The sequence below is a fragment of the Microtus oregoni genome, unplaced genomic scaffold (genome assembly GCF_018167655.1).
Source record: "Microtus oregoni isolate MIOR12 unplaced genomic scaffold, Mior012 000013F_ref0000133, whole genome shotgun sequence".
In the NCBI taxonomy this organism is placed as follows: domain Eukaryota; kingdom Metazoa; phylum Chordata; class Mammalia; order Rodentia; family Cricetidae; genus Microtus; species Microtus oregoni.
This window is the reverse complement of record NW_024543072.1, coordinates 879,114-893,027: the sequence shown is the minus strand read 5'-3', so window position 1 is coordinate 893,027 and position 13,914 is coordinate 879,114. Positions and strand designations below refer to the sequence as shown.

General features: G+C 48.2%; 1 protein-coding gene across 3 annotated transcripts in view; it reads right to left on the bottom strand.

Annotated features, from left to right (window-relative positions):
• The window catches only part of LOC121454874 (carboxyl-terminal PDZ ligand of neuronal nitric oxide synthase protein-like), a 286,814-nt gene extending 275,458 nt beyond the window's left edge, over nt 1–11,356 (bottom strand). For 2 of the 3 annotated variants that reach the window (XM_041662247.1, XM_041662248.1), the window contains exon 1: nt 10,874–11,356. In XM_041662247.1, the coding sequence (XP_041518181.1) occupies nt 10,874–10,978 (105 nt within the window). In that variant the 5' untranslated portion in view covers nt 10,979–11,356. Of the gene's footprint in view, nt 1–9,540; nt 9,560–10,873 lie in introns of those variants that run through there. The other variant, XM_041662250.1, reaches the window with a different exon arrangement.
• Between the last annotated feature and the right edge of the window lie 2,558 nt (nt 11,357–13,914).

Sequence of the window (13,914 nt, the reverse complement as noted above, 5' to 3'; positions counted from 1 at the left end):
GTAGCTGGTGAGGGACAGGGCCAGCTCTCCCACTCGTATGACCTCAGGGCCAGCTCTCCCACCTGCTACAGGCAGCAAGGGGCAGAGGGTGAAGGCATCTCGCTCCTGCCCACATCACCATATGGCAGATGAGGGGTGGGGCCAGATCTCCCATGCTCACATTCTTGGGTCAGTTCACCTGCACCCCTGTCAACAGGGTCAGCTCTACTGTGCTGCCCAGGCAGGTGGCACACATCTTTAATCCTAGTACTCAGAAGGCAGAGGCAGGCAGATCTCTGAGTTTGAGGCCTACAGAGTGAGTCTGGTCTACAGAGTGAGATCCAGGACAACCAGACAACCAGAGTTATACAGAGAAACCCTTTCTCAAAAAGGAAAGGAAAGGAAAGGAAAGGAAAGGAAAGGAAAGGAAAGGAAAGGAAAGGAAAGGAAAGGAAAGCAGCAGCAAGATTTGGGGGTTCTCAGTTTCAGAGGTTTGGATAGGAGATGAGATGAATGGAGACACATTCCTTCCATACTGAACAAAGGAATCTGCGCACACACACCGTTATTAGTTTAGCGCATCCACCCTGACAACCTTCTTTGTTCTGACTCTCCAGTGCAGGGGGCACCTGGAGAAGTACGGGGTCAATATCTACAGGTACTGACTAGACTCCATGACCCCAAAGCACCTGAACCCAGGTATGCAGGAAATGAGAAGGTATCAAGGATGACACCACAAGAGACTAAGAAATCACAAGTCTTCAAAACATGGCTGACCACCTGATCAGAGGAGAGAGAGGAGGTCTGGGTTGACTGACTGCCTTGGTCCTGCTCCCAATAAAACCAGCCAGTTGGAGGCAGGATGTGAAGGCAGTGCCTCCAAGGGTGTTAACCGGTCACCTCCACAGACTGCCAGCCCTGAATAAAGCACAACTTAAGATGCGTTCCTGCCTTTCCTGCTGGTGTTTGCAGGACAGATATCCAAAGCACGTTGTGATGTTTCCTTTGTATTTTAATAAATAAAGTTTTCCTGAAGTTAAGAGAGTAAAACAGCCACACTGATCAGTCTTACAGACCAGGCAGTGGTGACACACATCTTTAATCCCAGTAGCCACACTAGTTTGCCACAGAAACCAGGTGGTAGAGGTGAACGCCTTTCATACCAACACTAGAGAGGAATAGAAAATGGGAGGACACAGCTCTCACACACAGTCTCATTCTGAGATTTCTGAAAGCGGGATCGCCATTTCGGACTGAGGCAGAGGTAAGAGCCAGTGGCTGGCTGTTTTGCTTTTCTGTCCTTCAGATTGAACCCCAATTTCTGTCTCTGGGTTTTTATTAATCGTGGCTACATTCCAGTTGCAGCTCTAGTCCACGGTCAGCTGGCCTGGACTATTGCTCAGGTCTGTGCAGGCACAGTGCAGCATGGTGGGGACATGTGTCCCAGGAGGTCTTCTCACCTCATCTAGCCAAGAGGCAGAGAGAGAAAGGGGTCCAAATGCCAGGGTTTCCATGTCATCATCAAGGAACCTCCGGTAATCATCTTCTACTGGACTCCACCTCCAATAGGGCCCACTGCCTCTCCATGGTGCTGCGGGTCAAGGACCATGCCTTTAACACATGGGCCTTTTGAGGACCCAAGGTCCAAACTATAGCTCCAGCCATATGTGGTTTCTCCTCTTATTTTATTTAACTCCCCCAGAGAGTCCAACTAGCAGTGTGTCTGAGAAACAGTGTTCCAGTGCCACAGCTCAAACACTCCATCACAGCAGCGAGGAGAACCTCCAACATCACCCATGCCATCTCAGCAAGCCTGGGCCTGGAGGCTTTCTTCGTTCCCTTTTCATTTCATAATATTCCGATATAGACCAACTGAGAACAGCTGCTTAATTGATCAAAGGCATCTACAGGCAAAATTCCCTTCATATGCAGAAACTTCAGAACTCCTGACCACAAGGAGAGAGCTTCATTCAAGTGACTTGATGAAGGCCGTTTCCACCAAACACTGGCTATGGGTGTCCAGGATGTGCTTAGCCTGGGCTGCCAAGTTAAGGAGGAAATTCACACATATCCAGGAGCGAGTTTGAAAGTATCATTCCAGGACAGGTTATGTGTGCTTATGGGAAACAGTAGGGTGGGGGTTGAGCTAATATATTATCTGTCACTCGGCCCATAAGAGACATTGGTCTTCCTCTTTGCAAAGAATAATGAAAAGAAAATGCTTCCATGTGAGTCGCGTTTCTTCCATCCAGAGACCAAAGGACAAGAGTTTACAACGAACATGGGCAGAAAGGTACAACCAGGTACCCACAAGGCACTGTGTCCCTGTGTCCCAGGAGAAGCATTTCAGCATAGACACTGTCTCTGCAGTGTGTTCATCCTCTGACTCCTTTCCTTCCCCAACACACACACATACACACACACACACACACACACACACACACACACACAGACAAACAGAAGTCAGTATGCTCTCAATTCAGGGTGCAATGTGGGAAGTGCCCTCTTCTTGGCCATTTCCTTACACCAAACAGACCCTGGGAGTAGAGACTCTGGAGGCATATTATTAAACTAGCCTCCCACCAAGGGGTGTGGCTTCAGGAATAAGTCGGGGTAGGGGCCAGGAATACGGCTTAGTAGGTAAAAGCAATTGTAGCACAAGTCTGCAGATATGAATTTGATTCCCAGAACTGACAACCACCACCAACACCACCACCACAACAATAACAAAGCCAAACATGGTGACACATATCTATGATCCGAGCACTCCTACAAAGGGATGGAGAATCAGCTGCAGGTTCATGGGCCAGCTAACCAGGATGCTATCAAGTGGCAAAATCAAGACCAACCTTGCTGTAACAGGGTAGAAGGCAAAAACCGACTCCCAAGAGTTATCTGATGCACCAATATAACATATGCATGCAAGTACTCCAACACAAGAACACACACAAAATAAATTAATTTTAAAAGTAAGATTAAGAGGGGCATAGCCAATGTCCTCAGTTCTCAAAGGACACTCAGATCCTACCGTAAGAAACCAGCTGCAGGGTTACATGCCAGGGTATATGAGGATTCAGCTTTCTGTGGGCACGGAACTTGCTAGAAGCGCCTTTTTAAACAACTTTAAAGCCAGCTGCTCTGATGTTTAAAAGTAAACATGGTGCTGAGCATAAAAACTGAAAAGGGAAATGTAAGCATCGCAAGGTATTAATTAATCCCAGGCTGCAAGATTCCTTCTGCTTAGATTAGCTCTGCTTAAAGAAATATTTACCCAAGAAACTCAAAGACAAGTGAAGACAGACAGCATGCCATACTTAAGATGCTGTGATTTTTAATCATAACAGGGATTAAAAAGCTGGAACAAATGTGATTGGGGCTTACACCAGAACCTAGTTAACCCTTCCCCGCCCCCTTCCAAGAAAGCTGACAACTATTTTAAGCCCACACAGCAGTCTCGCTGTCTGATTTGCAACTTGAGGAATCAGAGTAATTCTGCAGCTAGAAATTTTTTTAACCAGGCATGTATAATGAAGTTAATGTGTCACCAAATCTCAGAGTTAAAAAAGGCAACGATTAGAAAAGACAAAACGCTTTTCTGTGGATTAAACCATGTGCGGACCAAACAAGCAAAACAAACTGCAAGTTGTAGAATTGGATTTAATGAAAACAGCAAGCCACTCTGTGCCAAGCACTGTGCTAGGCATTTACGTGGTCAGTTCCCTTCACCCTCCCACCCACCCTCTGGGGCATATGATGCGCTGAACCTCTCTTCCAGACGAGAGACGTGAAGGAATTCATACGCGGTCATAAGCAAGTAAGGGGCAGAGTCAGGGTTTGTAGCCAAACACAGCATGGGCTCCTGAATCTAAGCTAGGAGTTCTTGACAGCCAAATTTATATGACATAAAATAACAAAGTAAAGAAAATAAACAGAGAATTGTGTGTGTGGGGGGGTATCTAGTCATTAATGAAAACATACGTAAAGGACAATTAGTAAATGATAACTACCTATTCCTGAAATTAAACACATGTTCTAATTCAAACTCTAACTCCTTTGTCCACCACTCATTGGGGTTTCCTTTCAGTCAGGAAAAGACCTTCTTGGAAAGCAGTGCAATGTAAACCGGAGGTGAGGGGAAGAAGTAGAAAGACCCCATGGCAGAGGAGCAGCTCAGGTTACTGGGAACCAAGAACTGCAGGACTAGAGCAAGAGAAGCAGTCAGAGGTGACTAGCTCCCACTGAGGGGAGGCCAGGGAGGACCCTGGCCGTCGTCACAGGCAACAGCTAAGAAACCACATTTATTCACTCATTCACGTTATATACACGCAAGACACTGCATTCACCACTGTGGAGGACACAGGACTAGCATGGCGCCAGGACAAGCAGCCCTCATCCCAGGCAGGGGCCCTGAACTTTCAAAGTGAGTGGACAGCACAGACTCATTGCTCTCTCTGTTCCCTGTCTCTGGGCGCAGGGTGATCCACTCCACTCAAGTCCCTGCCTCTGTGTTTTCCCCACCGTGATGGAAAGTCACCTGAGCCATGAGCCAGAACAGGCCCCTGCTCCCTGAAGTTGCTTTTGTCAAGGTATTTTACCACAGTGGCAATAAAAGAAACAAAGACAAGGTCAGAACCAAAAGATCATAGGTATTATATGTTTAAAATCATGGAATGTCCAGAAGAGGAAAACCTAGAACCAGAACATGGAATAGTGACCACTTAGGACTGGAGCACAGGGGTCCCTTCGAGATGATGGAAATGTCCTCAAAGGACTGCGGGAATAGACATGTTTGTGAATATACAAACATCACTGAATTAAACATTTTAACTGGTGGATTATATGGTGCATGAAACATATCTCAGTAAAGCTACAAGAAAGGGGTTGGGAAGAAGGCTCAGTCAGTAAAGTGCTTGCACTGAGGACCTGAATCTGGATCGCCAACACCTGTGTTATAAAAACAGGAACAGCAGCACACACCTGTAATCCTAGCCACAGACACAGGCAAATCCCTGCAGCTCACTGGCCAGCTGTTCTTCTAAGTCTCCAAATTCAGCAGGAGACCCTGCCTCAGAAAATAAAGTGGAGGACTCCACAGCTATGAACACGCACTACTCTCTCAGAGGACCCAAGTTCAGTTCCCAGCACCCACACCAGGCATCTCCCAGCTGCCTGTAACTCCAGCTCGAGGGAAGTCACCTTTCCCTGGCCTCTGGGCACCGGCACTCACCATGCCCATATACAGGGCATCAGTCTCTGGTCTCCACATGCACACAAATACATACGCCACAGCAAGAAGAAGAAGAAAGGAGGAGGAAGAGGAGGAAGAAGAAGAGGAGAAGGAAGAAGAAGAAGAAAAGAAAAACTAAAGAAAAGGGGGATGGACAGCAAAGAGAGGAAGTTTTTCTTAAAAGAGAAGAGGAGGAGAAGTAGGGGGAGGAAGAGAAAGAAGAAGAAGAGTATCAGGAATCAAGATTTCAGTGTAGGGCAGGAAAAAGTAAAGCCTGCTTCTTGGGCATCAAGGGTAAGGATAGCTCAAAGGTCCCCAAGAAGCTCCAGGCAGCATGCTGTAGTGAAGAGGAGGTCGGTAATTATAGCTAGTGATAGCACTTAATGTTCCAGTTCTTTGAAGCACCATATGAGTAAGCAATAATAAACACTAAGTCGAGTCTAATTAGGGTCCTATACATAGGTGACTGGTCAGCATTATGCCTGGATGCATGATTTTGACCACGAAAAATGACTATGACATGTTGGGCGAAAGAACAATGACCAAATGCCACAAAATCATGAAGTTTACAGCTAAGGTAGAAATAGATTTATCCCAGGACACTTGGGCCTATCTACATTTATAACAAAGACACAGCTCTATGCATCAGTAAAATCTCTCACCCCACATGTAATTTTACAACTTGGCTTTGACACTCCCTCATTAAGAAGTGGGGTTTAGGAAACTGCGGATAGCTCATTTGATAAAGCGCTTGCCTCATAAGCACAAAAACCTGAGTTTGATCCCAGGGACCCAGGGAGGGTGACGCATGCTTGTAATCCAGTGTTGCAAATACAGAGGCAGGAGAATTGCTGAGGCATGCCAGTGAGATGAACTGGCATCCTGGGCCCAGTGAGAGACTGTCTTCGAATTACAAAGCGGAGGACTGGAGAGATGGCTCCACTGTTAGGAGCAGAGGTTCTCTCGCAGGGAGCTCAGATTCTGTTCCCAGCACCCACTTGGTGGCTGTTGCTAATTCCAAGAGGATTCAATGCCCTCTTCTGGCCTCCACTGGTACTGCATATATATGGTACGCAGACACACACACACACACACACAGAGAGAGAGAGAAAAAACAAAGCAAAAACAAAAAAGCAAACAAACAAAAAACACACATAAAATTAAAAATAATTCTTTTTTTAAAAGGTAAGCAACCCCAAGGAACACTGTACATATGCGCTCACACACTCAAACACACATCTAGAAGGGGAGCCTATTTCTAGTCCCCTACAGTCATGAGCAACAGAACATAGCAGAAGAGACCTGTAAAACTCAGAAGGCCAACCTTGGCAGTGTTCTCCTTCTTATAACATGTCCTCTGGAAAGCCAACCACCAAACAAAAGACCCACCATGCTAGGAAGAAATATAAGCCAGCCAGTAGATTCAACAATCACATGGAGAATCTACTAAAGCCGAGTAAGAGAAGCCTTCTAGGACTTTCCGGTCTGCTCACCAAGAAAAAAAGAAAAAAGAACCCAACAGAATGTTTGTCATGTGCACAGGAAGAACAGTCCAGCCAAGCCCTGCCTGAGTTCCCAGGCCACAGATCAGGAGCAAAATACACGGCTGTTGTTCCCAGCCAGTCTAAAGGTAGTTTGTTAGATAGCAACAGGTAACTGGACCCAGAGATCCCCAGTGGTTCTGTTACTGTGTGGCTATGGACCTTAGGTCAAGACTTCCCTCTGGACCTCAATTATCCATAAAGTGAGTCTATACTAGATGCCTAAGGTGCTTTTCAGCTCTGATGATCAGAACCACAGTCCAGAGAGTATGGCTAGGAAAACGGAAAGAAAAGCTGTGTCAGGGGTAGATAAGGCAGTCGCAGACCAGGGGTCAAATGCCCTGGAGGGTGCATATCCAAGAAGGCAGAGGCTAGAATGAAGTAGGGCGCGTAAGTGTTCAGTAAATACATTATGGTTTGGAGATGCAATGTTCCCCATAGGCGTGTGTGTTAAAATCTTCATCCCCAGCTGGTGATGCTATGTTAGGGGGTGGTAGAAATTTCCGGGAAGCGGGCCCGAGCTGGAGGAAGGAAGTAATGATGATAATGCCTTTGAAAGTTAGACCTTGTCTCCAGTTTCCTCTCTCTGCTTCCTTTATAGCACAGGTGAGTCACTTCCGCCACATGCCCTCACCATCATGGTGTGGGCAGTAAAAGCCACTCCAGCGAGAGGAGCATTTGCTTCTCTGGGCAGTGCACACCTACCTGCATGCTGCCCTCCTGCTGGCCGCATGACAGGTGTGTAAGCAATCCTGGGGAGGGGGGCTAGGGTTCCCCTCTGCTACCTCAACCAACAGCTAGAACCATCCGCTGAAAGCTCTGAATCCGTGAGCTAAAATGAACCCATCCTGCTCTAAGCAGTGTGAGTCAGGAATTCCATCACAGAGACTGAAGTCTGGCTGGGGCAAAAACAAGTTTTCACTGTTTGATGCTGACACACTCTGTGAGGCTCATCACCAAGTTTTCCATCTGAAAAACAACGCTAACGTTCCTGTTTCTGAAAGCCCCTGGAAGGCAGCAGCCTCCCCGAGCCTATATCCTGCTTCATCAAACAACATCTGGTAGAAAGCGGTGAGACTTGAGGGAGATCTTGCAGGTGAAAGTGCACAGATCGGGCTTCATCATTATATGCATTTGGGATGGGGTGCATGCAGAAAGAAGGGGTCTCGGGTATCCAGATCTTCCCTATACTTCCTGGGTGTTGGGATTGCAAGCATGCATCACCACACCTGAAGCAATGGTGCTAAGGATGTAACCCAGAGCTTCGCGCATGCTAGAGCAAGCACTCTACCGACTGAGATACTGGCAGGTATCTATGTTTCTTAAGTAGGCAGAGGATCCTCCAGGGACATACTGTCCCACCTAACCCTAAATCTTTGTGTCTCCATGGAACTCTGAAAACTGAGAGGCAGATGTCCCGAGAATCACTCCATCCAGTGTTGATTCTGAAAAATTGCCAGCCCTTGTTAGAGGAAGGCTCTGGCTCTTTTTCCAAGGCACCTAATAGCAAGGCAACAATGCATTTGCATTTTTACGGTCTGTGCTTTTCCAAAACAAGGAGCAAATGGCTGTGGCTTTAACCCTGAAATTCCCACGGTGATGCATTTCCAGGGACAGACACGGCTCAGTAAAAGGGTGGAAGCTAGCTGCAGAAGGTACTTACTGGGGTGCACAGGGGAAACAGAGAACTGATCTTCTGCTTCCACCCCTACGCATGTCTTGGCTGACACAGGATTTGAATATGCCAGAGTCCAGCATCAACCACAAGGAGCCAGGAGGAAGGACCTAGTTCATCAACTCAGTCTTGGCCTATGGAAGATCCACCTGCCCTTGTCCTTTCTTTTCCACCTCACCCTTCTCAATGCTGAACCCTGGTCCCCTGTGTTGTCTGCCTTAGGAACACAGACCAGCCATGGCTTTCCTCTTATTGACCAGCACTATCTCTGAATCCAGAGTTACTATAGAAACCACACTATGCAGCCCCCAGACATTTGCTCAGAAAAGAAACTACATGTTTAGTACTAGAGAGAAAAAAATAAAGTGAGATCCAAAAAGTTGAAGGCAAGCGTCAAGCCCAATATTTCTTAAGGTCTGGTTGCAATCACTTCATTATGTCACCCAGATACTCGTTAAAGGTACACATGTCCCCTAAACACATCAAGCTAGAACTGTTCATTTATTTGGTTTGTTTGTTTGTTGATTGTTTGTTTGTTTGGTTGGTTAATTGGTTCATTGGTTAGTTTTTCCTGATAGAAGTATGTGGCCCAAGCAAGTCACTAATTCATGGCAATCCCCCTGCCTCACCATTCCAACTGCAGAAGATTATACTAAGAATGGGACTTTACTTGAAATTTGTATGTACTTACTTTAGATTTTGACAACTAGCTATGACCAAATGCAGAGGCCCGTGAGAAAAAAAAAAGCAACTTTAAATCTGACTAGTCTTTTTATCTGAACTCTTAAAAACAAAACAAAACAAAACAAAAAAACGCGCCCATTGGGCTGGAGAATCCCATCACACAGCTCTTGCAGAGGAGTGGAGTTCAGATCAAGCAGCTCAGAAGTAAATAGATGTAACTCTGGCTCCAGGGAGATCCAGTGCCTCCGGACTCCGGACTTCATTCGCATGCACATAACCACAGACAGACATATAATTAAAAATAATAAAAATAATTTTTTAAATATAGCACTGGTGAACCAAACAAGACAAAAGCCAATTTCTCAGTGTATGTCTATGCAAGAAAATTAAAGCATAACCATAATGAAAAGTTACACTCTTAAGAAGCTGCTTACCGAATCCACAGGCCCAGACACACAAGCCCAAACACTGAATATCCTGGGCCAACCAGATCTATTCTGAGACAGAGAAGTGAGATAAGATCTTGGCTGACAGCTTCCCTCCGGTCCCAGTCATACTCAGCAACCCAGTCTGCACTCCAAGGTAGAGTTTGATAACTGCAGGATGAAGGGGTGACGCCTCTAGTTCTAGCAAATGTGACTGAGAAAAGCTGTTGGGGGTGGGGGTAGGATTCACCAATCCATACTTTGGCATGAGAAAAGGGACGCAATTCTAAAGACATGTGACCTCTGGGCTCCTAACTGACACTCCAAGGATGTTTTGCAAATCGAAGGAAATGGACACCTGAGGGCAGTTCTTGCACAATTTACTAACCTGTGGTCATCCAAGAAGAGAAAGCGGAGCAAGTTTGCCTCCGCGTCAAAAGTGCTGTTCTCAAAACCATCCAAACCCAACCTAAAACAGAACTCGCTTACATTTCACTCGGTGACAAGCACACTGTACATGCTGAGTGTCCCTGCGTCTTTCTTTAGGCTATAGGTGTGGGGGGGTAGAGCAGCGGTACCAATCAAGAGCCTTCCACTGGAAAGGACCGTTCCCGGGAAGAGCAGCGGGAAACTCCACTGCAGGCTCACAAGCCAAAACTCCTCTCACAGCCAGGTGCTTCGCCATTCCAGGATGGCCAGCCTTTTACACAGCCACTGGTCCAGCACGCAGATTTCCACTCCCCCCCCCCCCAAGGGTGGCTTTGGGCTTGGCCCTGCAAATGTCAGTCGTCTGGGCTAAATTCTTCTTTAGCAACTGCTGAGATTTAACAGCGCACCACAAAACTGGAAAACGGGTTCCACCCGACCTCCACACCAGTGACTGGCACATGTGAAAGAATCGTTGAAAGCAAACATTTGGGGAGTGACTTTAGCAACTAGACCCAGCTACTTGGAATTTTTTTTTCTTTTAATGTTTTTAACTGGTCAGGAAACAGGCATTCTCGTCTTAAAACACCTCCCGAAAGCACCTCTCCTGGAAGCCCAGGAGGTAAATAACACCAGCGCTTCCTTAAAAGCTTTCAAAAGAACCAGGCGGTCAGGCTGCGCTGCTCAGGCTGCTCCGGGAAGTAACTCAATCCAGCCTTGGCGGGCAAGGATGGGGTGTCTGCAGGTGGGAGAAGGGGGTGAGGCAGTACACCTCAAACTTTGCAGGTGCTCTTTTTAGCTGTTCTGGGCAGGAGCTGAGAAAGGCCTAACCCACCTGCTCTGCGTCCAGGACAGCTGGCATCCCAACCACCCAGACCTGCCCCCTCGGGGTACTGCCCTCCCGGTGGCCCCTCACCTTGGCCTCAAAAGAGATGCCATGCTGGAAGGCGTCCTCGTTGTGCAGAGGGATCCTCAGGTCGTGCCCGTCGTCCACAAGGTTGTACTTGGTTTTGCTGGGCATGGTCACCCGCGGTGGACCCGCTGCTCAAGGGGCGGCGGTGGCGGTGGCGGCGGCAAGAAAGAGCTGGCGAGACCCGGGAGAGGGAACAGTGGGGCCAGGCGAGGTGGCGGCGAGGACCCGGGTCGGCAGTGGGTAGCCTGGGTGCCAGGCGGTGGCTCGGGGGGGGGGGGGGGATCCCGGAGCGAAGCGGAGGGCCGAGCGGCAAGGGCGGCGCGGATGCGGCTGGTGTGAGCTGCTTGGTGGCTGAGCTCTGGCTACCGGGAGGCGGCCAGGCGGCCGGGAGGCGGGAGCGGGTGCCACGGAGCCCCAGACCGCGACGCCGAGCGAAGGGCGCACGGCCCGGAGCGGGGCTAGACCCGGAGCCCGATCCCGAGCTCGGTGCGCACAGCCCGGGACGAGGAAGAAAGGCAGCGGCGGCGACGGCGGAGCAGGGTGCCTGTCACGGAGACGCCGGATCGGCTGCCAGCCCGCGGCTCCTCCTGCGGGGCGGGCCCGGGCCGACTCCTCCCGCGCGCCACAGCCCCGCCCGCCCTTCGCCGCCGGGTCCGCCCCGCGCCCCGCGCGCGCCCAGCAGGTGAAAGTCCCCGCAGCGTCTAGCCGGGACCCGGGAACTTCGCCCCTGCCTCATGAGAGGACTAGGCGACCCAGCCTGCTCAGCTGGTAGCGGCGAAACAGCATCGCCTTGCATTTGTTTGTTTGTCTTGTTTTGTTTTGTTTGAGGAGCGGGAGAAGAGCGATGGTTTTTGTTTTGTTTTGTTTTGTTTTCCCAAGAAGGCCCAAGATCTGTCCCAGATACTCTAGGTCAGAGCTGCATTAATTCTGAGATCCCTGCTTCTCGTAAGAATCAAGGCGAAAGGGGGGGGGGGGGGGTGTCTCTAGTGCCTTTTGTCCCTTTGGGTGTGCTGCTTGCGTTTGGGGACACAGCAGGGTGTCTTTGGGAAGAATTTAAATATTTAAGAGTCAGCCTTGTTGAACTGAAGTAGGCGGAAAAGGGAGCATTAGGAACAAGAGATTCCAGAGTGTTCTTGTGCCCTTAATTAAACTTCTGTAACTGAGCATTGATTTAAAAAAAAAAAATGTTGCCAAAATTCTGTGAGGTTTCTTAGTAATGAGCAAATGAAGCAGCCATAGGAGGATTTAGAGACTAAATATTCACTGTGTGTCAAAACGTCATGGATAGTGTTGTATAACAGTTTCCTCTGAGATTGACATAGTCCGTCCTACTGGGAAGTTCCTTAAGCAGGAAGGTAAACAAGTCAAAGTAGCTCCAGGAAGTCCCTGAAACTGGTCAGACCCACTAGGCCCCTCCCTGCCTGAGTAAGCAGTAAATGCTGAGAGCCTCAGCAAAGACTCCCAGAGCAGACCAGCTGCCTGGAAGAGGTCTAGACCAGAGTGGCTCAGCAAGGGCACTGTCCAACCTGTTGAGCTGCCTGCAGGCTGTGCCGTGTGCTCCAGGTTCCTAGCTCTTGTGGACTGTCACCCATGCTAGGGTGAAACTTGGCGATACAGCTGTCTTTGTGTCATTTCTGCTCCTGTCAGTAACCTTACCCATATTCCTGTAGGTAACCCCAGTGAAAGTCATTGGTTCAACCAAGTTGGACTTGGGTGGTATCCATTCATTGGTATGTAGTGAGTTTCCTATCTGGGGTGAACAGGTATGTTCGCTGTGTCTCCCCAAGAAAAGTTTGTCACACAGCTATGCATTTATAGATGCAATTTATGTCTTCATAGCACCAGACGCCCCAATAGTAACCAGCCCTGCTGGTGTCAGAGCTAAGATCCCCGGGATGAAAATGACCGGTTTTGGTTGTACAAACATGTGATTGCTAACATCGTCAACTTAACCAGATCTAGACCCTCCTAGGAGACAGCCCTCTGGTCAGTCTGGGAGGGAGGCTCACACTGGGGAGCTGGGATGGGAAGACCCACCCTAGAGGTGGGTGGCACCATTCCATGAGTTGGGGTCCAAAACTGAATTAAAAGGGAGAGGTGAGCTGAGCACCAGCACCCATCTCTCTACGCCTTCTGACTGCAGAAGCCATGGGACCAGCTGCCTCCCACTCCCATCACCACGCCTTCCCCACCATGACAGACTATGCGGGAATACTGCAGCAAAAGAAATCCCTCCTTCCTTCCATAGTGCTTTATCAGATACTTCATCAGCGCAACAAGAAAATTAGCAAGTACATCTCTTTTGTTTGGTTTTGTCTTCGTTTAGGCTTAGGTTTTCTTCTCCTAGTACTAGGGATTGAATCTACCTTTGAGCCCACTCTTTATTTGCTGTTTTCAAACAGTCTCACCAAATTGCCCAAGCTTACCTTAAGCCTACAATCCTCCTGCCTCATCCTCTCCAGTGGTGGGGATTACAGACCAGCATCACCAGGTCCAGAATAACTCTGCCTTCAATGCTCAGTGGACACCACCACCCAAACCATCCTTAGACTGTTGCTTGTTGCCTCGGCTACCCTTAACATCCCCAAGAAATACCCCCAAAGACACCGCTCTGTGTCATCTCCGTGATGAATTTAGGCGAGCGGATACATTATTGTCCTGATGGTATTTCTTATCTTGTCTCCTAGGGTGAAAAGTACAGCTGCCCTTAGCTGTACGCTGCTGTTCCCTGTCTGCTCAAATTCCTGTAAAGAGATATCATCTTTCGGGGATATCTCCCTAAATAAAAGCAAGCCAGTGACTAGGACAAATTAATCACACACATTATGCTGCAGAGACTTTATTATATTCGTAAATATTAGTAAGAGCCAAAAATAATTTGCACCGAGGAAATGCACCAGTAACCTTTTTATAAATACGAGCCCTAAAGCTCTAATCAGGCATGTAGGGTTCTTTGAATGTCACTGTGGCTTTAATATGCATCAGAAATACACTTTGTAAAACCCAACTTAAAGGCAAGATATTAAATAACTGTTTACATCTCA